Source organism: Plectropomus leopardus, chromosome 4 (assembly GCF_026936395.1).
Source record: "Plectropomus leopardus strain MGB_pleo_1.0 chromosome 4, ASM2693639v1, whole genome shotgun sequence".
Lineage (NCBI taxonomy): Eukaryota > Metazoa > Chordata > Actinopteri > Perciformes > Serranidae > Plectropomus > Plectropomus leopardus.
Window position 1 is genome coordinate 33,080,122 of NC_142179.1, and position 21,759 is coordinate 33,101,880.

At 41.0% G+C, this 21,759-nt stretch overlaps 2 protein-coding genes and 1 long non-coding RNA gene across 6 annotated transcripts in view; 1 reads left to right on the forward strand and 2 right to left on the reverse strand.

Annotated features, from left to right (window-relative positions):
• specc1la (sperm antigen with calponin homology and coiled-coil domains 1-like a) overlaps window positions 1–16,187 on the reverse strand; it is a 29,851-nt gene extending 13,664 nt beyond the window's left edge. Inside the window, exons 1-8 of one of the 4 annotated variants that reach the window (XM_042487734.2) lie at window positions 16,047–16,179; window positions 10,815–10,947; window positions 6,503–6,665; window positions 6,282–6,420; window positions 3,773–5,403; window positions 2,578–2,785; window positions 2,194–2,267; window positions 168–343 (exon numbers count right to left, since the gene is read on the reverse strand). In XM_042487734.2, coding sequence (XP_042343668.2) covers window positions 168–343; window positions 2,194–2,267; window positions 2,578–2,785; window positions 3,773–5,403; window positions 6,282–6,420; window positions 6,503–6,665; window positions 10,815–10,837 — 2,414 coding nt within the window. In that variant the 5' untranslated portion in view covers window positions 10,838–10,947; window positions 16,047–16,179. Of the gene's footprint in view, window positions 1–167; window positions 344–2,193; window positions 2,268–2,577; window positions 2,786–3,772; window positions 5,404–6,281; window positions 6,421–6,502; window positions 6,666–9,958; window positions 10,149–10,814; window positions 10,948–15,096; window positions 15,993–16,046 lie in introns of those variants that run through there. The other 3 variants (XM_042487735.2, XM_042487736.2, XM_088077147.1) reach the window with 3 other exon arrangements.
• On the forward strand, window positions 7,516–16,277 carry LOC148189814 (uncharacterized). Its single transcript, XR_015776494.1, has 3 exons — window positions 7,516–7,750; window positions 12,254–12,337; window positions 16,142–16,277. It is a non-coding gene; the product is annotated as an uncharacterized LOC148189814 (long non-coding RNA).
• A 1,500-nt stretch (window positions 16,278–17,777) lies between these two features.
• The window catches only part of LOC121944039 (breakpoint cluster region protein), a 39,762-nt gene continuing 35,780 nt past the window's right edge, over window positions 17,778–21,759 (reverse strand). The window contains exons 19-23 of the mRNA XM_042487707.2: window positions 20,987–21,126; window positions 20,700–20,834; window positions 20,493–20,598; window positions 19,285–19,444; window positions 17,778–19,203 (exon numbers count right to left, since the gene is read on the reverse strand). Of these exons, the coding sequence (XP_042343641.2) occupies window positions 19,114–19,203; window positions 19,285–19,444; window positions 20,493–20,598; window positions 20,700–20,834; window positions 20,987–21,126 (631 nt within the window). The 3' untranslated portion in view covers window positions 17,778–19,113. The remainder of the gene's footprint in view (window positions 19,204–19,284; window positions 19,445–20,492; window positions 20,599–20,699; window positions 20,835–20,986; window positions 21,127–21,759) is intronic.

Below are 21,759 nucleotides of genomic sequence, written 5' to 3' on the forward strand. Positions count from 1 at the left end.
CTTTGGTATTCATCATTAATAAATGACTTCAAACTCTGCTACTTGGCTCCCTGAGTCATAATCAAATAAGCAAAGTTAAATTTTCCCATGTTTTGTTTACAAGCATAAGACAGACAATGTCAGCGTGACCGCTGGAGCTCTTCCAAACGTCTCTCTCTGGGTCTTACTTGCGGCTCTTGACCTCGTCCAGCTCCTTGCACAGCTTCTCGTTCTTCTCCTGAGTTTCCTGCAGCCGGCGCCGCAGGTCTCCGATCTCCTCCTGTGCTTCGGACTTGATGTCATTAGCAATGACAACAGCTGTCTGCAGATCAGCCTGGAACTGACGCCACTCCATCGACTCTTCCTGCACGCACGCAAACACAAAAACACACAGACACACAGCAAGACAACAGCAGACAGTGAAACATTATTCTGGCTAAATGATACATTTATAATGGATCATTAAAGCAGTGTAAATGATTTTTTGGCCCCTTAGGGTTACAAAAATTGATAAAATAAATGTGTTAACAATTACTTATCTACACACCCTGAACCAGACACAGGGGAATATAAGCGTTCATTTAGAGTTGTGTTTCTGGCCACTTGATGAATGTAGGTCAAACGTTCCTTCTCCTTTTAGCTCTGCTTTTTCTACTAACTCCTGACACGCATACATGGCTAAGTAACTGCCAAATGCTCCTCTATGTTCACCAGCTAGTTGTCATCTTTGTCTGTTGTTTGGTGCAGTGTGTTTACCAGAACATTTTCGGTGAAACAGCTGCCTGCTGTGTCTGGAGACAGCATTGATGATAATTAAAACAGTAAAGTTGTAAAACTAAAACAATGAGCTGACTGATGCCAGAAAGCTCCGCTGAGCTGAGAACTGCAAATTCTAAGTGGATTCGTCATTACATGCGACACAGTTCACATTACAAATTCTACCTTTATCTATTGTTAATATAGACATTTTTATTGATGCAGCTTTAAAGTGGTTTAAAGTGGTTTAAAAATTGCTGTTGACAGTAATTAAGTATTCTTACTCAATGATCATAAAGATATAAACTACATTGCCTTGGGAATCCAATGGCAGAGAGGTACTGGCCTAAACTTTCTGCAGTTTGGTGTACTGTCTTTCTGTCTCCTAAACCTCCTTTCACACATGCCAGACAATACCCAGAGGAACTGTACGGAGAACGCATATGTTCATATCAGTTGGATTCGGCATGAAACGGACTTCATACTGCCAGATTCATAGTACAAAGTTGATGTAATGTCCGGTTGAGCCCAAGTGTGAATAGAGCTAGTTATTGTCCAGAGAATTCACAGAACGAGTAGGCGCTGAATAACATTTGGCTAGAGGAAAACTGAAGAAAAAAAACATCAGAGGGTGAAGAAGAAGGGTCATTCACAAAAAGACAGCAACAAAAATGTCCAAGTGGAGAGATAATTACATTCAGGAACTTCTTTAGATAAGGGCTGAAGCCGACATCTTAAGAAAAATTAAAGGAATGGCAAGTGACTGTTATTTACGACCAAATAACAAACCACGTATGTGACAACAGTATAGTCCTACTTCTTGGATACTCTACCCATGTGCCATCCCTCGACTAAACCAAACAGTGTTTCTGAAAGGCGAGGACATGTCTGACACAGATCATCTGCTGCTGTGTGAAAGAGAAACTCAGGACTGTGTCCGGACCTGATTCTCTGGAAAACAGCTCTAGTGATGATAGTTGAAACTAGACTGTGTATGAATTTAAAAGAAGAAATGCCTTGATCCAGGCCATTTATCGTGTGTGTTGTTTGGCTGATATTTTGTTTTCTACTGCCCTTTTTATGTGGATCTACGCAAATTTTTGTTTAGTGACATAAAAACAGATATTGATTTTGTAGGTAAGGATAATGCACAAAGATTCAGTTTATTATTTACATATGCAACATTTAGATTAGCTCGTTATCTGGACAAAGCATGGGAGAAGAGAAAGTAAACCTTTGATCAAGATAAACTGTAGATTTGTAGAAAAAAAAATGTTTTGCTGTTATCTGTAAAACTGCTTTGAACTGTCATGGTGTCATGTAATCCCATGTTGGATGGACCAGAAATGGCATGACACAGAAATAAAAACTAACTAACTAACTTGAGACAAAACGCTTATTTGACCCCAGTCTGCCGTGGCCCTCAGATAGCCCAGTGTCCCAATGCAACACTCTTACCCTCAGTCTGCGGTGAAGAATCTTAATCTCTCTCTCCATGTCGTGCTTCTGGTCCTGCAGCTTCTTCACAGAGTCTGAAATAGAAAATAAATACATGTTGGTCTGACTCAATACCTCACATCTGTCTATTGTTAGTCAGAGGATTCACAGTTGGAGCATGATTGATAAGCACTTGCACAATCAAGAACTTTGAGATATGGAACATGATAAATTGTCATAACAGCTATTTTAATAGATGTTGTTTTGGTTTCACACAACAGGATATTTAAATGATCACTGGCTGCCTACTTGAATAAACATGATTGTATACACGGCTACTACTAGCCACTCAAGGTTGGTTCATTACAACCAGTTTACGCTGTTTTGTGTGTCCAGCCCACTCACTCTCCAGGTCTGTGATGATGAGGTTGTCGTGGAGTTTGAGAGCTCGGTGCTGCTCCACCTCATCCTCCAGCTCAAAGATGGTTTCCTTCATGTCTGCGATCTCGGTCTCTTTCTCCTGCAGCTCCACGCGCTGCTTCTCCAGGACGCGGTCCTGCTCGGCCATCTGCTGCTGCACCTGCTCCTGGAAGTCTCTGTATTCCCTGTCCAGCTGCACACACAGGAAGAGGGGTGTCCTTTATTTCATTAATAAGCCATGAAGTCATTAGCTGACTAATGTGCAACAAAGCTCCAACGGTGTCATGCAGTGATTTATGGGGATGTATTTGTGCACGGTAAGTGTGTTAAATACGCATCTAGACATTTATCCTTTTCCTGGTGTTATGTTGGTGAGGTAGTTACAAGGACTGTGTAACATTCCCTGCTAAAGGTAGACTCTGGTGACCTGACTGTAGAATTTTTTACATTTTCAAGGTCCAATCAGGCTCCGCTCCATAAACAATAAAGAGGAACTCATTTTGGTGACCCAAAAACTCTCATCAGAGTTCTTCCCTAGATTTAAGTTTCATTTAGGTCAAACGCATCAATTTAGCATCAAACAGAAAGGGGGGAGTCAAATTCAAGGACTTTGCATGGGCTAATTTTTATTTTCAAGGACAAAAATATTTGTCGTATTTAACGTATGCTACCGGAGCCTAAAATGTACTTATTTTTATTTAAGCATGTAATTGGTAGAGGACAAAAAAGCAGGAAAATGTTCAGAGCAGAGCGTGGTGCATCGATTACTTGACCATTTCTTCCTGCTCTAACTCACAAGTTCTCAAAAGCATTTCAAACAGTTGTGAATCCTCTTTGTTGATATAATTTATGTCTTCAACGACAAAATTTCTAGACAAATTTGCATTTACCAGCACGTTAGTGCTCCGATCTTTCTTAGCTCATACGAAATTAGAAAATAACTGCAAGCACGACCATTCCCACGTCCTAGTTTTAAAAATTTTCCAATAAGTTTTTTCATAAAATTACATTCTGTTCTCCTCTTAATTTTATACAAGGACCAGGTTAAAAAAAAGTCTGAAATTTTTGAGTGCCAAATTCAAGGACTTCAAGCACCTCCAGCACTTTGTGTGAACCCTGAGCATCTTACAGCGTCAGGAAATTGATGTCTTTACCTGTCTATGTTGTTTTTTTTACTAACCTTACTGAAAGTCTCCTGCAGCCGCGTGAGTTCAGTGTGGGCTTGTTCCAGCTCCTCCTGCAACTTCGCCGCCTTGGCCTCGGCCTCTTCTTTCCCCAGACGTACTCCTTCCAGCAGTTGGCAGATGTCATTTTTGTCCCCTGCCGTGTGAAGAGAGTACAGCTCAGCCACCCTCTGCCTCTCCTGGTCCAGCTGCGCTCTGCAGCGGCTCAGCTCCGCCTGGTCATTGCTCACTGCCACCTTGTACTCTTCAAGCGCGGCCCCCATGGCGGCTCGGCCCTGTCTCTCTGACTCCATGATTCGCTCCATCTGGTGGTTCCTCTCCTTCAGCGCTCCGATCATCTCCTGGGCCTCGGCGTTGTCCTGCTCGGCCATCTTCAGCGTGTTGGACAGGTGTTGTTGAACCCCCAGCAGCTGCTCCCTCTCAAAGCGGGCGTTATCTGCCAGTTCTGCATAGCGCTGCTCCAGCTCCATATAGCGGCCACTCTTGATGTCCTCCTCTAGTCCATACGATATGTGGTGCTCATCCAGCAGAGAGCGCAGGTACTCGATCTGGCGACCATACAGCTCTAGCTTGTCGCTCTGTTGGCACAGCGAGTCCATGAGGATCACCTTCTCTTCACCTAGCCGCTCGTTCTCTCCGTTCAGCTCCTGGGTGATTTGCTGCAGGTCGGCCAGCTCCTGTAATGTGGCCTGGAGCTCCTCGGCAGTGCTGTGCTGGTTCTCCTCCATCTGGTGGATGCGCTCCGTCAGACAGGCCACTGACACCTCGCTGGCATTGCCGCTGCTGCCCCTCCGTGAGTGCTCCCTGCTGGGCGCACACTCTGACTCAGATGACGACGAAGCTCCAGAGGGGGCGTCCAGGGCGTCATCACTGGAGGTCACAGCCTGATAGACTTCACTAGATTCACTGTCGAGGTTGTCCGCTGAGCCTCCGTGCTGGTGTCCTGTGAGCAGATCCTCCAAAGAGCCAGGGGCGGAGCCTTCCACTGAGGATGTCATCGTACCTGTTCCTCCACCGTCGCTCTGCCCGCTGCCTGCTGCCAGGTCCGGGCTCAGGGAGGCGTAGGTGAACAGCTTGTCGGATGCGTCCAGCCTCTGCTCCAGAGAGAAGCCAAGCGCATTAAGGCGGTCTTTCAGCATTCTGTTCTCACTCTTCAGCAGGTTGAGCTCCTCTCTGATGGCCTGGTTCTGCTCTTGTAAGAGAATGAGCGTGGACTCCACATCAGCTGCTGTGATGGCTGAAACCTGGGGCTTCTCTTCCTCCCCAGCTTCCTCCTGTTGTGGTGCCTCCTTCCCTCCTAAGCCGAGCTGCGCCCTCATGTCCCTCAGCTCACTGCGAAGGCGGAGGATCTCCACATCTTTGCTTTTAGCCAAACCCAACAGGTCTTTCACTTTGGTCTCCAGAGCCACCTTATCACTGATCTGGCCGTCTGATTTAGACTTGCTCATACGGCTGTCGGACTCAGCCGGAATCTGGCTGCGAGAGCGCTTCCCTGAGGCTACATCCCCCGCTGCAGTCCCTGACACCAACTGTTTCTTATTGGCTGAGGTCCTGGATGTTCGCAGACGGTCTCGTGAGGAATTTGGCTCCTTGGAAATCGAAGATGTCGTACGCTTGGATGAAGTACCTGGTAAGAAAGAAAAACGTCATCTTACATTTCCAGTGAAACTTACAACAGATAAAATTCATACAGGGTTTTACCACAGATTCATTTATGTGTGGCGGCCCGCCACGATTGAAGAGCACTGTTGAAATTTATTAACCATTTAGCTATTTATAGGCAAAGGCAAGGACAGGCAAATTCATTTATGTGGCACATTTCATACCCAAAGGCAACCCAAAGTGCATTACAGATTAATCAAGTCGAATTTCATTGCAGGCCAATCACAAAGCATGCCCCAACAGACTGTACAAATAGTAATTTCAATCCAATATCCATTTGATCTTTGAAATCCAATGTCACAAATTATAAGAAGCCTTCTCAACATGTGACATCCCTCTTTTCTTGGACCTTCAGAGCGGATAAGGAAAAAAATGTCCCCAAAAAAAACATTAACGGGGGGGAAAAAAATAAAGCACTGTAATCTCAGAGCACAGAACACACTCTGGGCACAGATGGAGCAGTGGAACATCAGGCGCATTTAAAGTGAAATTTAACTGTTCTTTCTTCTGGGTCTAAAAGATTACATACATTCACAGCAGCTCCTCATCTCATGCATTAACCTGATCAGCTCTGATTGGAATGACAGATCAATTATCCATCTCGCAAATCATTGATCAAATCAACTCATAGAGAGCTCAATCTGCTCTGCGTTTACGGTCAAGACCTGCAAAATCCTCCAAATTTAGAGAGGGGACACATCTCTAATGGATACCACGGGGAAACACACGCAGTGCCCCTGTGACACCCCCGTAAGCTACCGCCACACATAGACTTTAATTATGTGGGAAACATAATGAACATTGCTACATATGACATATGTAGCAATGGAATATTTGATATACCTGATGTTGTCTTTGGCTTGCTATCTAGACTGCTCGCAGTAGTCCCAATAGAGGCGGTCCTCTTGGTCTTGCTGACAGCATTACTTGATGCAGGATTCCCTCCGGCCATAGCTGCTAAAAGATCATCATTGCTTTTCACCTGAAAGCACAAACATTGACTTTGATAAGAAAATCAAATTCAATGCAGCATTTGGTCCATCCCATGATTAGATGACTCTTACTTTAGACAGAGGTGCAGTGGTGGCGGTTTTGGCTGCAGGCTTTCCGGTCCCAGCAGTAGCCGTGGCCTCTGCCTTCCCTCGATCCCCGCTCACCTTACTCACCGCTGGCCGGACCGACTTCTTCATACTGAGCTCTCTGCTGCCGATACATCTACAGCTCAATCTGTGTGCAAAGGAGGGAGGAGAAAGGTAATGTATGTCAGAGCGCAGAGTGATAGCTCCAGTTTTCCATGGAAGAGGAATTCTTTCCACAGAGTAATTCCCTTAACATGAGAAAACACTGAGACCACACTGAATAACTTTGGGAGGTAGTGGATAATTTTGCTTGCTCTCCCAATCCCTATGATGATTTATTCCTGATTTTGTAGTGTAAAAATGTTAATTTATACTGACCCCAGATGCATGGACACTTGTGTGGCAATCTGAATCCTTGTAGCCGTTAGACAGCTGTAAGGGACCACACCAAATACAGGAATCTAAGACAGACTGAAATAGAGGCTTACAAATTCCAACCTGTGTCTCCACTAGATGGCTCTCGTGTGTTTCCAATAGTTCAGTCAGTGCAGAGTTTCAGTTGCTTGTCAGCTGCAACAACGATCACACTGATAAAGAGTTTAATCTGTGTGGGGGTGGCTGCTGCTGTACTTCACTCCTCTCTTTAGTACAGACAAACATGGGCAAGACAGTTTTTCTCGTGTTGAGTAGAAAAGTCAGCAGAGCCAAAAAAGGATTCCTCTACAGATCAAAGTGAGACCAACTCAACTGCCGTCATATTTTGTGAGGCAAAAATGTGAGTCCGTTAGTCTGTTACTGGGCAACCGGTCTGATGCACTCAATATCATCTTGCACTGCCAAGAAATCATTTAGTGCCTTGTTCGTGCAACTCACACCAGTTCACAATTAGCGCTGTTCTATTTAAACAACTTGACAACACTGAAAGGATTCCTAACAGCAGTTTAATGGGGGAACATTCTTGAGCATAATTTGTTTTTTTGCATTGTTGCAAAATGTGTCTTGAATTAGCAGCAAGTGTTAAAACCAACCAGTTATCAGTTGCAATGTTTGCCTATAAAAAATGTTCATTTGGAAGTGAACAAGGAGCTGAAACTAGCTGTAACCAAATCACAAAAGCTTGTATAAAACACAAGAGGCTTTATTCAGTATTGCTCACATGCTGCGTCTGAAGAGAACCTGACTTGAAGCCATGATAGCAAGAAAAGTGATTTGGGACACAGCTGGAGACAAAGGGTAAGTACTTTAGCACAGATTTGGATGTCTTGGAGTTTTTGCGTTACAGCTCTTGAGAGGAAAATGTGAGCTGAAGTTATTTATTGTACAAGCCCAATTCCAAAAAAGTTTGGACACTGTGTAAAGCGTAAGTAAAAACAGAATGCAATGATTTGCAAATTATTTTGACCTATATTCAATTGATTACAGCATAAAGAAAAGATATTCAATGTTCAAACTGATAAATATTTATTGTTTTTGACATTACAAAAAAATTGGGATATGGGCAATAAGTGACTGGAAATGCTAAAAAACCCTGCTTGGAATATTTCAGTAAAGAGTTTAACTGGTAACAGATTGAAGTATCATTACTGGGCATAAAAGGGGCATCCTCAAAAGGCTCAGCTGTTTAAAAGCAAGGACGGTGTGAGGTTCACACTTGGTGAAAAACTGCAAATAGTCTAACAGTTTAAAAGCATTTCTCAACTCACAATTGCAGGATTTTGGGGATTTCACCATTTACACTCCATAACATCATCAAAAGATTTAGAGAATCTGAAAAATCTCTGCAACTAAGGGACAAGGCATAAACACCATAACTGAACAGTCGTAACTTAACCTTTGACCCCTGCTGCACTGCATTAAAAACTGACATGATTGTATACAGTATATTACTACATGGGCTCGGGAACACTCTGGAAAACCATGTCAGTAAACTAGGGGTCAAGAGATTATTAGCTTGACCAATTATTGGGGCTGATATTTTGCATTTTGCTGATTATCTGTATCAACATTTTATTTTAATGATCGCTAATCAAATTGATTAATTAAAAAGAGCCAAGAAAGTGTCAACATGAGAGGAACTTTTACTTTGTAAAACCTCAGGGAGCCTATTTTATTTATTCATTTTTATTAAAATTTTCACTTGACTTTATAAGAAAAAAAAAGGTTACAGGGAAGGTGTTGTGCATGATGTTGAAAATTTCAGTTTTGATTAGACCTTTGCTAAAGGCATTTAAATTAAAGTTTTGTGTTAGAATTTGTTATATTCAAAATTCTAAATACTGACAGAAAGATTTTTCATTTCTACTGTAAGTGCATATTGGTTCCAAATATCTGTAATCTGTCTCATTAACTACTAATTTTGGTATCAGCTCTACCTAGTTAAGACTCAACCATGCAAACTGAAAGTAATTTATCAACAACATCCAGAAAAACAGCCGACTTCTCTAGGCCTGAGCTCATCTGAGAAGGACTGACACAAACTGGAAAATTGTGCGGTGGTCTGATGCATCCGCATTTAATTTTTTCTTTTGAAAAACTTGACGTTTTGTCCTCCGGGCTAAAGAGGAGAGAACCATCAAGATTGTTACCAGCACAAACTTAAAAAGCCAGCACCTGGGGGTGTCTTAGTGCCCATGACATCATGAGTAATTTACACATCTGTGAAGGCACTGCAAAATACATACAGATACATACAGGTTTTGGAGCAACATATGCTGCCATCCAGACATGTTTTTCATGGACATCCCTGTTTATTGCAGCAAGACAATGTCAAGCCACATTCTGCATGTGTTCTAACTGCGTGGCTTCCTAAAAGAGTGCAGGTACTAGCCTGGCCTGCCTGCAGTCCAGGTCCGACTCCCATCAAAAATGTGAGTCATATTATGAAGTAGAGACCTTGTGCTACTGAGTAACAGAAGTCATATATAAAGCAAGAAGGGGAAAGAATTTCGCTTTTAAAAACAACTAGCGTCCTCAATTCCTTAACACTTTGAGTGTTATTAAAAGAAAAGGTGATGTAACACAGTAGTACATACACCCCGTCCCTACTTTTTTGACACATGCTGCAGCCCTTAAATACAGAATGAGTGTATATTTACAAAAAAACAATAAATTCATAAGTTTGAACATAAGATAATTTAAAATCATTGCATTCTGTATTTATTCACAGTTTACTCAGAGTTCCAGCTTTACATTGGGGTTCCACATAGAAAACCCAGCTACTACAGGAGTCAGTTCTCTTTTCTTTTTCTAAGCAGAAGTTTGTTGTTATAGAAATACATGTGATCAAATATCAGCAGAAAATCAGGCTTTTAAATAGAACACTGTGAGAAGCTGACCGATGCATTGTGGTGGAAGCAAAAATGTTTAGACAATTCACGGACTTGAACCTTTCCTTGAATTTAATTAAACAAATACACAGTACAAAAATAAAACAATATTTACCATCTGATACAGCAAGAGCGGGGGGAGATCTGTACACAGCAGCTCCAGTCTGAACCACATATTGTCAACTGTCTCTTTCCTGATACTTCAAGAGTATCCAAAATAACCTGCTGCTAAACCACAACTGCACTTTATTCAAAAACAAATACTTTTCTAATAGATTTCAGCTGTGTTGCCTTGGTACAGATGTTACTTTGAATCTGTCATCCTGCACAGAGTCCTTGCTCCAAGCACACTTCGAGTCCTCAAAGTTTTTCATTTTTTTCTCTTTGGCTTATTATTTCTGTCGGGTTAACCTTGACCTCCAATGACGTAGATGCTGAGAAGTGTTTAGCAACACCTTATTCATGTGACCAAACCACAAAAACATACCGCCCTAGCCTTTAGGAAGACTTATGAGGAGTTTGATTGGACTTAAAGATAAAAATATGTATTTTTCAAGTTGCAGCACTAGAAATGTTTATCCAAAATAACATGTTTACTGTTGTTTATGGTAAATGAATGTCACATACCATCAGAAGATAGACAGTTATGTGTAAGTTCAGAGAGTGCTGCAAGCAAACAAAAACAATCTTCCCTGCCTCATACGGAGGAAATGGCAAATAATGTGTGTCAGCTGGTTCGACTCAGCAGCTCTGTGGCTTCTGTGGCGCAGAGGTAGATTTTAAACAGACCTGTACTGCAAGCTTATGGTTACAATACAAACTCTACTTCCATAATACAGCATATTATGTTTACATCTACAACCCTGTAGGCCGTTCACGATCAGAATATCAACTCTAAGTTTATCTTTCCCCGTCAGTGTCTTTTGCTGAGTTAAATGGATTGTTCAGATTATCCAAAGTCAGTGTATTACCTACAGTAGATGTCAGATAGCATGCCCAGTGTTGAGAGAAGCAGCTGGAGTCCAGCACAGCAGCAAAGCAATGTAGTGCTGTGAATGAGGTCAGCAATAAAACGCACTTCAGCCACCTAAAAAAAGGTCCCATCTAAAACAAAAAAATGTCAGTTTAAGTGTACATTGTATATTTAGAGATTTTTTTTACTGCTTTACCCTTCAGTCAGATGGCCATTTCCAACAGGGAGGCCTTTCCTTTCTTCAAACCCAGAATCCATTGAGAAAAACAGTGACTTAACATCGCTAAACATAGGAGCTACTGGTCTACTGCTTTTTGTCTTACTATTGTCCTGTTAATTAGGGGGGGACTGATATTGTTTTTTCAGGGCTGATACCGATACAGATTAACAGTAGTTAAAGGGAGCGACAATCAATATTTAAACCGATATGCATTAACAGTGAAAATGAAAACCTTTCTGTCAATATTTAGAATTGAATATAACAAACTCCAACACAAAACGTTGTTTAAACACCTTTAGCAGATGTTTAATCAAAACTGAAATGTTCAACATCATAAACAGAAAGTTCCCGCAACTTGGGAAAAAAAAAAGTCAAGTGAAAATTTTAATTAAAAAATGAATAGATAAAAATAGCTCCCTGATGTTTTACAGAGTTACATCCATGCTGACACTTTCTTTGCACTTTTATATTTCATTGGGGACCATTAAAATAAAATGCGGATACATACAATCAGCAAAATGCTAAATATTGGCCCCAGTGTTTGGCCAGGCCGATAATCTGCTGACCCCTTGTATTAACATGCACTTTGGGTGTTAAGACCACAAATGGACAGCGCTAAATACAAGTGTAAATGATCACCAAGACACATCCTGATTCAGTCACTCAGACCACAAGCAGAGGAGTTCTGGGACCGAAATTCTTATCTTTTGTTGTGTAAAATGATAAAGCGTCCTGATGCATCCATGAAAAGGACTACATTATCAGTGCAGGATGTGGCAGTTGTTTTGGTGACAGTTCGCTAATGCTTTATAACTCATGGAGACGTCTTGAATTCTGCTGACGGCGACATCTCCAGCTGTACCATCACAACTACTAACATGATGAGCACACATGCTACAGAGAAGCTCTCACAAGTGTGGATTTAAAATCTATGTGCGGGGAAGTAAAAAAAACAAACACAAGTGGTCAGCTGGAGACGCATGATAAGCACAAGTGAGAGCAGCGATGTGTCTTGGCTGTCTACTTGTGTTCGGATCACCAAAATGCGTATTAATACCAGGGGTAAAGAGACTCTCTGTGATTCTGACATTTTAAGTGGTTTGGTTCGATAGTTTGGATCCAAAGTCACGCAATAACACAAACTAACTGATGGAAGCAGCTGCAGACTAGAAGCTCCAATGTTCATTTAGCCAAAAATACTGTTTTTTTTCCAACAGAGTCTGATGGCTTTGATGAGACGATAGATGTGGAAGTTTAACAATTAACAGCTCCTTGACCAGAAAAGGCTGTCTGACGGAAAGGTATAGTGGTGGAAATATTCTCCATATAGCATTCACTTAATCTGTTATGTGCTTTTTTAGGTGGAACTTTTTTAGGTGGCTGAAATATGGTTTAGTAGAAACCCCATTCACACCATTACATTGCTTAGCTTCTGTGTCAGACTAAAGCCGGCTTCTCCAAACTGAGGGCATGCCAACTGACATCTACTGTAGGTATTACAGTGACTATGGATAAGTACCTCAAACAACCCAACTTCAAAAAATCTCAACTATCCATTTAAGCCACTTCTTTTTGTAAATCCCCAAAGGCTTCACCTTATTTGGAAAGTTACTCTGAGAACATGCATTTTCCCATGTCTGTACAGCTCTCACTGCATGTTATCCCCGCCTAGACTTTATAGGTTGACAGGTTATTTTAAATTATACATGCAGTGAAGCTATAAATAATTGTCTGGGAAGCCTTTTGTTGTCTTTCAGTCTGCCATTGCCAGCATTTCATCAGTCCTGCTGTGCATGTCCTCTTACTGTTTTCTTAAAAACAAATCATTTGGGTACAAAGATGCAAAGAAAATTCAAAATGTGTATCAGCAGCTGCTGAACTCATACCGCCAAGTGCATAAGATACAGGACAATAAATGGGACTCAATTTGTCATAGAATATATCATGACCTTTCTATATATCACTTCTCAGCCTTATCTGTTTTTCAGCTCACCCAACTCTGTACTGCTTGCATGTGTATGCAAGTATTTATCCATAACACATACGTTTGGCAGGGCGTTTTCCCTGAGCACTGACATGTGCGCTCAACAACCAGCCAGTTTTCTGAATAGCTGAATGTGTGTCAAAGCAGATGTCTGAAACAGAGAGCTGCTAGCTAATGTGCAGCCCTTTTCATTGGATCTCAATAGACATGGGAGCGGAGGCTGGGGACTGAAAGTGCAGCTAAATGGGGCAGAGGCGGCTGCCTTTTCTGTCACTCTCTAGCTCTGCAAAAATATTGCAAAAAGGTTTGTCTGTGCGCCATTTTAGGAGCTCTTAAAAAGATCATTCAAATAAACACCATTCATTTGTACACAGTGGCTTATTAGACTCACTTGGTTCAGTTTGGCAAGTGTAGCCTAAATAGTCGCTTTTCTCACACCAACATCTGTAATGAATCGCACTGCATCGAAAACAATGCTGTTTCTGTGATACTGAAAACTACTTTCTTGGCAACTTCATATTACTGGGCTGACTGTTTGTGCGCTCTTGTTTAAATAAAGCTTAAATCTTTAATAAACAACACTGAAATGAAAAGGTCAGAGTCCATCAGGTTTCTTTGCCACTAGCAGACATTGTCTCAAATATTAGCCAACTGCATAAATCTTCTGAAGAGGAAGAATGATTGCAGGGCTGATATTAAGAATCTACAAAATATAAGTAACCACAATATTATTTTGCCTATTAAACATAATAGTCCATCGTTATCTATGCAGTGAGAGGCTGTCAACCAAATTATTTACACCTCGACTCAATATAGCAATGACGTGCTCCTTGCTGCAGAATGGAAGCTGCTCCTTAACAGGTCAGAAGCCAATTACACTTATCCTGACTCAAATTAAATGGAGCTACAGTATTTGATTTCAGCATTAATGAATGCAATGGACCTAACAAAGCTGACCAACGGACCAACTGTGTGTAGTGTTTCCTTTACAAACAAACAGCTGAACAAAGCACAAGACTGAGACAGAAGACGCAGAAGAAACAGTCTGGGCAGGGAAGGATGTGGGGGTAGCAGTGGTCTAGTAACTCATTAATACGCATTCCCTGCTCTCCTCCCGTATTCATGCTTTAACTGCGGGGAGGCACTTCCTTGCCATAACATCAGCTTCCTGTGGTGGCGTCTCCAGTAAAAAAAAGGGGCAAACCTTAAAAGGGTGACTGTATGTATAAGGACAAGCAGGCACCAGTCTGCCTGAGACAGAGCAGACTCTGTCAAACTGAGAATTCCGAAATAAATATGCCTCAAGATTAATGCACAAACCTGAAATGTGATAAACAAACCTTTTTTTTCCTTTTTTTTGGTGATGAAGCCTTCAGTCATATGGCAACCATTTTTTTTTTATTTAAATGCCACAATAAGAGTTGTTATGCCCACTGCAGCAAAAAACAAATAATCTTAATTTGATTTAATCAAGTGAAGCTTGGGGTTGGTCCTGATTTATGAGGTTCTCTTGGAAATGCATTTCTTGCTTTCCCCTTGTTCAATAACACATGGGGGCAAAGTTTCCAAGACTTTTTTTCCCCTAAAATATTATTTTGAAAGCAAACCAATGATAAGGCAGAGCCACAAAGGAAGGTCTCTATTAGTCTTCATGAGTCTCCTGGACATTGATTTAAAGAGTGGGCTGTGAAATATTGCTCTTTCCAAGCTATTCCAGGAAAGTTGAGAAACATCTGGGGTCACGTGTGGTTAAAAAAAACGACTAATTCTAATGAATTATGAGAGAGAAGTATGAGAGAGAGGAGGATTTAGTAAGACACCCACAGAGGCTACAGCTCGGCAGTACTATGCCGTTTAGGCCACCCAAAAGGCAGTGACAAGCTGCAACATCAGTTCACTGTTGACTCCTCTCAGGGGGATGGCAAATTTACATTGTTCTTGGCTACACCTACATTAGCGGCTAACGTTAGCCCAAACATTGTGTCAGTCAACCACACAAGCACACACTTTACCAACCAAACATTTAGATAGAGACAAGTACCCCATTCTGTAGAGTGAACATACGTCAGTACTTACACGTTAGAGACCAAATGGTAACTTAAAACCAAGGAGATAACTCAGCTAGCTAGTTAGCTGTAAGGTCAGGCACGCAGGGAATTTCAACAATTTCACTTCCTGTTTGGCCATACGCTTTCAAAACAAGAGCATCGAGCTCAATACGTAAGTACAACACCTTACTTAAACAATAATAATTATATCAAAACGTCAATAAAGCGATATAATTCAACGTAGAGTGAAAGTAGGGGCAACTTAGACAGAGATATAGTATAATAGAAATATAAAGAATGTATTGTGGTTTGCTTTGTAGCCAGGTGAAACTGATAATTTCGATTTTCCGGACTATTTCATAGTAAAGAGAGCCAAAGTCTCAATTTGTTTACGTTTAACATTATCTTTATGTAGTCTCGAGCCGATTAGGACTAGTTCTAATCTCAAGTAGGCCCAAATGTGTCACAGAATTGATTTAAAATTGCTAATGGTAACTTCATATTTGTGATACATATGCAGTCAACAAAACGAGTTCACAGTTAATATAAAGCGCATTTTTTTAACCCCCCCACCCCCGCTCCATTCAGCAATAACTGTGGTAAACACACATATATGACGCACATTAAATTATAATTGACACTGCGGCTACATGTCAACACACTTTAACTTATTTTGAAATCATCCATCGTAAAGCTCCAAGTGAATATTTGTACCTTGACAACTGACAAAAATGTCTTTAGATGGTTAAAACAATAACTATCAAGACATTTAAAACACACGAAACGGACACAGCGAGTGTGTGTCATCAACGTAACTTTACAGTAGATTTATGCGTTTCTTTTTTAATCAGTTAGTTCACCTCAGCTGTCAGTGAGCGATGGAAAAGCTAGGGTTGCTAATGCTATCGTTAGGCTAACAATGTTAGCATAGCCGGCAAAAGACAGCGCTGTGTCAGTAAGCAGATAAAATATTCCTACCTGAGGCTCTCCTAATTTTTCTGTTTGATACGTTAAAAGATGTCCACTGGGTGTTCATTTGAAGTCACTAACAGTTCGCTAATCTGCAACTTCAGACGGCAGCAGCAGCATCGGTTTCGGATGTCAGCTTCTCTCTGTTGGCAGCAGCCGGATGATCCTCTGCCCCCTCCTCTGGTTGCATCATCTCAGCATCACCCTCTGCACGGGGGGGACACTGCCCCCAGCATGTTTAAATATCCACTGGCTCGTTTATTATCGTTTCCATATTACTACTGGCACCAGGCCAAAATTCTGCAGAGCTTGTCTTCAACTACAGAATCCTCACACAACTTCATTTAGAGAAGAAGAAAGGTCCAATTTATTAAATAACCATTTGTGTCTGCGGATTATTCCTTTATTTGGGTTTATAGAAATCTTTCACGTAATCTCTAATTCACCTCACACCCAAAATATTGTAAGACAATAAAGTTATATGGACAAATAACACATATCAAATATCAAATTTACACATATAGATTGTGTGTATATGTGTATTGTTTTTTTGTTTTTGTTTTTGTTTTTTTTTTACTTTTGTTGGGTTTTTGTCACCTTTATTTATGTATACTCAATCCATGTTTCTTGGAATTATTGATGCCAGCTGCTGTCAGCACTGCAATTTTGCTATATATTGAACATTTTCATTAAAAAAAGATTTTGACTAAAAAAAAGAATGAATCAATTTTTTGTGAAAACTTTATTTCTGTTTTGGCAGTTGTTAAATAAGGAAAATCATATGTAATCATACTTACCTTTTAATCTACCATTGCATTATTTTAAATATCTGACAGGTCGTGTGGGGCACATATCCAGGGATCCTGGACCATAAAAGTCCAGACGTAGCAAATGTGTGGTTAGTTTTTAATTTACATGCTCATCACTGTCTTCTCCAACCCTTCACAAATCAATTTGCATAACATCTCTAGTAGACAAAGTAGATCCAACTGTGTACAGGTGTTATGCTGGCAGCAGAGGGACCAGGGGGCAGGAACAAATAGGACAATATATTTGGAGACATGGCTGGATTACTAAACAGGTCTACCAGGTGCAGGCCCAGAAGCCCTGCCCTTAAGACATGTACCAAAAAGGACTCACAGCAAGGTGACAGACAGCAACTACAAAAAGAATCAAAATGACTACAGAGATGCAAAGCAACTATAAAGTGATTCAAAATAACCACAAACAACTACAAAAAGAGACACAAAATGACAAGAGGCACAAAGCAACTGCTAAGAGACTCAAAATGATCACAAAAGACGAAAAAACGACTACAGCGACACAAAGCAACTATAAAGCAATTCAAAATAAACACACACACACACAAAAAGACACAAAACAACTACAAAGAGACACAAAACAAGTGCAGAGATGCAGAGCATCCACTAAGAGACTCAAAACAACCAAAAGGAGACACAAACCACAGAGATATGTGGTGACTACAAAGAGACACAAAACAACAATAAAAAGAGGCTAAATGTAGAGACTGTCTCCTGAGGCAGAGGTGGCGGGGCCCTCTGCACGGCGGACCCAGGGACCCATTATCTCATAATCTGCCCATGTTTGCAGTGCAGCATGAGCTCTGTACTGTGCATATTTATCAAAGAAGACTGGAACATTGCTGAGCTTGGACATGATAAAAATAGAGTTGTGTCGCAGATGTTTTGCAGCAGTCTAAGAAATAACAGATGGCAAGAATAATGTTACCAAGTTTTTATTTACAGAAATCATACATACACAACCCACTAGCCTCATCCTAAGAATCACAAAGAGTTATTGCTTATTTTACATCAATCACAAGCCTTTAGGGTTACAGTTTGTGCTAACAAGTGATTGAATACCTGTAGTGATTTGGAAAAAAAATACTGCAAGCACAGAGAGTATTTTCAGTAAGTAATACTTGGCATATGGATGATAAACCTATCAATAAGCCGGGAGACTTGGATATGAGTGAATCACTGGGCTTCAAGGGTCATACTAGTGAACATTTGGTATTTGAGATAATCTCCAGGTGCTCTCGTTTCTACAGCAGTGTGGCTTTGTCCTATATAGGTAGACTACAGAGAAGGAATGCGTGAAGCAACACATACACAGAAGAAACCAAATCTGAAAAACACAATGTAGACAAAAAAACATGAAATATGGACAAAAGACAAGTTTGAAATTAAAATTATATACAGCACAGTATACATTCCATGGGCTGAAGGATTAGGCCTCACCCTTTTCCTGGAATGATTTGCTTTCACTTCTCTGTACCACTTCCAAAAAAAAGCACTCATATCTACATGAAAGTTGGCTCGGACGCCACCAGAGGAACCTGCGAACTGAATAAGGTCACTATACAAGATGTATAGCACAGATACCAGAACACTTTAAATGCTTTCGCTCAACATGCCTGCATGTTGCTGTGTGTAACTACAGTTTTCAGTCTCTTACTTTTTTATTCTGTACAAAATTAAGAGTGCGTGTAAACATTAGGGGAACTGAAATATTCTACTTTATCAGCAGGGAAACATTGGCACAGGAGAGCTTTCAACCACAAACATTTCTGGGAGGGGGGGTACAGACATGAAAATCAAATGTCCATTCATCCAACCATTCATTCATCGTCCAGCCACTGAAATAAATCTTACAAAATCCAGCTACAGCAGATACCCCCTCTCTGTGAACATGGAGCTAATGTGCACAGTGACAGAATGGGGCAGTAGAAAATGAAAGTACAGTAAATAATGCTTCTTGAAATTTAAATTAAATTAAAAAAAGGATTTCTATATTCTGTCCATACATCATATATAGTGCTGTCTTTTACTGACACAGCGGCAACAAAACACTCACTCTCATCTCATCTCCAGAAGAAATGGCTTTGGTCATGGTGGCTGTGTCCACTTTGCAATGTGCTGATGGTTCCACCTAGTGGCTAAATTAACCACCTTCAGAGTAAACCAGCCAGCCACGGCGGCTCAGCAGCGTCCACCTCATTAAGCAGCCGACATTCTGCCTCCGGACAATTACAGAGAAGTGCGTGATGCTCCTGTTATACTTCAGTAGAGAAGAGAAGGCTTTGACGTTTGCTGTCGGGTGTTGGAATGCTCTCCAGCTGAAGGAAGTACAGAAGGACTTGAACCTACGGACACACGGAGAAGGTGATTAGACCCCATAATCCACATCACTGCTGCAACGATCAATATTGTGACACGCGTCGCACCTGAGCCATGACTTCTAGAGACCAGCTGTCGTTCATGGAGATGGGCTGAGAGCTGTTTGAGATTTTGCTGTCCTTTTCTGAGGGCCGCAGCAAAGTGGGGCCAAAAACTGTGGCCAGATTGTGCAGAGACATCTTGTTGATGCCTTCATTTTCAGCCACCCTGCAAGAGCAACGCAAACAATAACATTTAATGCATAAATACACACAAAATCCCAAACAGTATGTTTCTATCAAGCTTCAGTGACCGTTTCGCCTCAGTCTGAAACAAGCGAAGGAAACCTGTCACTGTAGATGATTTTGACCAAACTTTGAAGCTAGCCTGCACCTTTATCAGAACAGTGACCACTATACCTTCTAGTGACAAGTAGCGTTAGGTAACATATCAGTATATAAATGCTGTCATATGAGACTAAATATCATCTTACACCCCAAAGGTGTTTTTTTCCTGAGATGAATCTGCATATGAATATGTTTTCAAACTGTTGTTTTTGTCACAAGTACTTTCACACAGAACGTGAATATTAAGTAGCGAAAAAGTATTTTTATTTTTTTTCAATAACAAATTCAGTTTTTATTTTAGCTTGCTCATTGTAAATTAAGGCATCAACCAATCATGCTGCATGGAATGGATGCCACATCACAATGTCATGACAATGGCGGACCTGTTGCAACTTTTGCAAATATGCATCACTGCCAGTATGAATAGTTTTGAGGCAAAATATTCACAAGTTTTTTGCTTTTTTTTGAGTCGTTTATTGGTCAGGCCTCTGGTGTGTAAAGGGCTTAACGTCAGGTTGTATTAACTAAGCAAGTGTGAATTTTATTTCCCTGGAATAAATCTACCCTTTTAATCTACAACAAGAAGAATTTGTTATTTCACTCTAAAAGTTACAGAGTTACAGAGTTAATAACACCGTTACAAACCACAAATAACTACTGGTTAGTAGTTATCATTCACGATAAGCGCCACAACCAATAATATTTGGCCAACAGATACTCTAAAGATACCAACACAAACAGTAGGTATTTATGTCAGTTTTTAATCACTGCTCAACACTCAGTAATAACATATTTGTCTCATCCATCATCACACTCACATGATGACAAAAATAAAACAAAATCTTTCTCAGGTAAGAAAAACACAAACACACTGATGTACCACTGATAAACAATAACTTGAATAATGTATTGATTGTAAAGTCTTTTACCTTTTGAGGTGGTCCAGCAGGAAGAGGAAGGTCACCAGATTGGGCTCTGGTAGCGACAGCAGCAGGTTGAGCATGCAGCTCTCCTTGGCCACACTGTCAGAGAGAGCTGCGAGGAAAAAGCACACATGAATGTGCTGCTGTCACGACTGTATTCACACCCTCCTGACCGCCCAAAATGATCCCAAAATAAAAGAAGTGGTGACTGACCAATGCCTCCAGCAAAGTTGGGGTACAACTCATCAGTGAAAAGAGGCTCCGGCAGCTCACGGAAATACAGCTTCAGTGTTCCAGCGATGGCGTTTACGTCCATCTCCCTCATCATGATAGACACGTCCCTGTTGTCTACGGGACAGATGAGACAACAGTCACGAAATACCAAAGAATACAAGCTGCACAGGGAGCTTTGGAAAACAATAGAGTAGGAGTCATGCAGAGCTCTGTCTTTAAGTTCGTCTACATGTAAAGTTTCTCTTTTGTCTTAAAACTGAACTCACTTGAATCAAAAGCAGCCTTCAGCGCCTGGATATCTGTTGCGACGCCAGACACTCTGTAGATTCCAACCTCGTCCATCCCTCGTCGCTCTATCTCCTCCACACACTGTCTCACAATGAGGGGAACCTTGGAGCGCTCCCGCCTGGTGAAGACAGCCACACACAAACAAGTTTAAAAGGGCCGACTTATCACCAAAACGTTAACTCATCACATGAATACAGTAAAGACAAGAGACAATGGCACAAATATGTGCAGCCTGTACTATGTCACCAGAGGGTACTGTTAGTACAAGTGCTTTTCAAAAGACCACATTTCCCACATGTCCTAGTTTTTGCTCTCAGAAGACTTGAGCTGCAGTTAATGTAGTTTTGATTTTTTTAAGGAAGGTTCCTAACTGAGGGAAATGACCTGGAAGTATCTAAGTAGCAGCCAGGATTGGATCCAGTTCTCTGAATGCTTTAGAAAGGTGCTTCAGTGCTTCCTCTGAGCAACATTTAAAGACATGAACTGTTCATGAAAACAGAAAATTATGTTTATATTGCCTAAATTTAGCGATTATTTTCATACTATCATACTAATTGGGATTTAGGTGGATGGATATGTGTGGACAGGAGGGACAGCAGGTTTTTCTAAATCAGAATTCCCTCTCACTTCTTTCCTTGACCTTGTAAATTTTTCCATCAAGGTCAACTTAAACAGTTTAGGAAAAAACAAAGGATGTCATTTTTTCTTTTTCATTCATTGACAAATCAGAAGTCTGGAATTAAAACTAAAA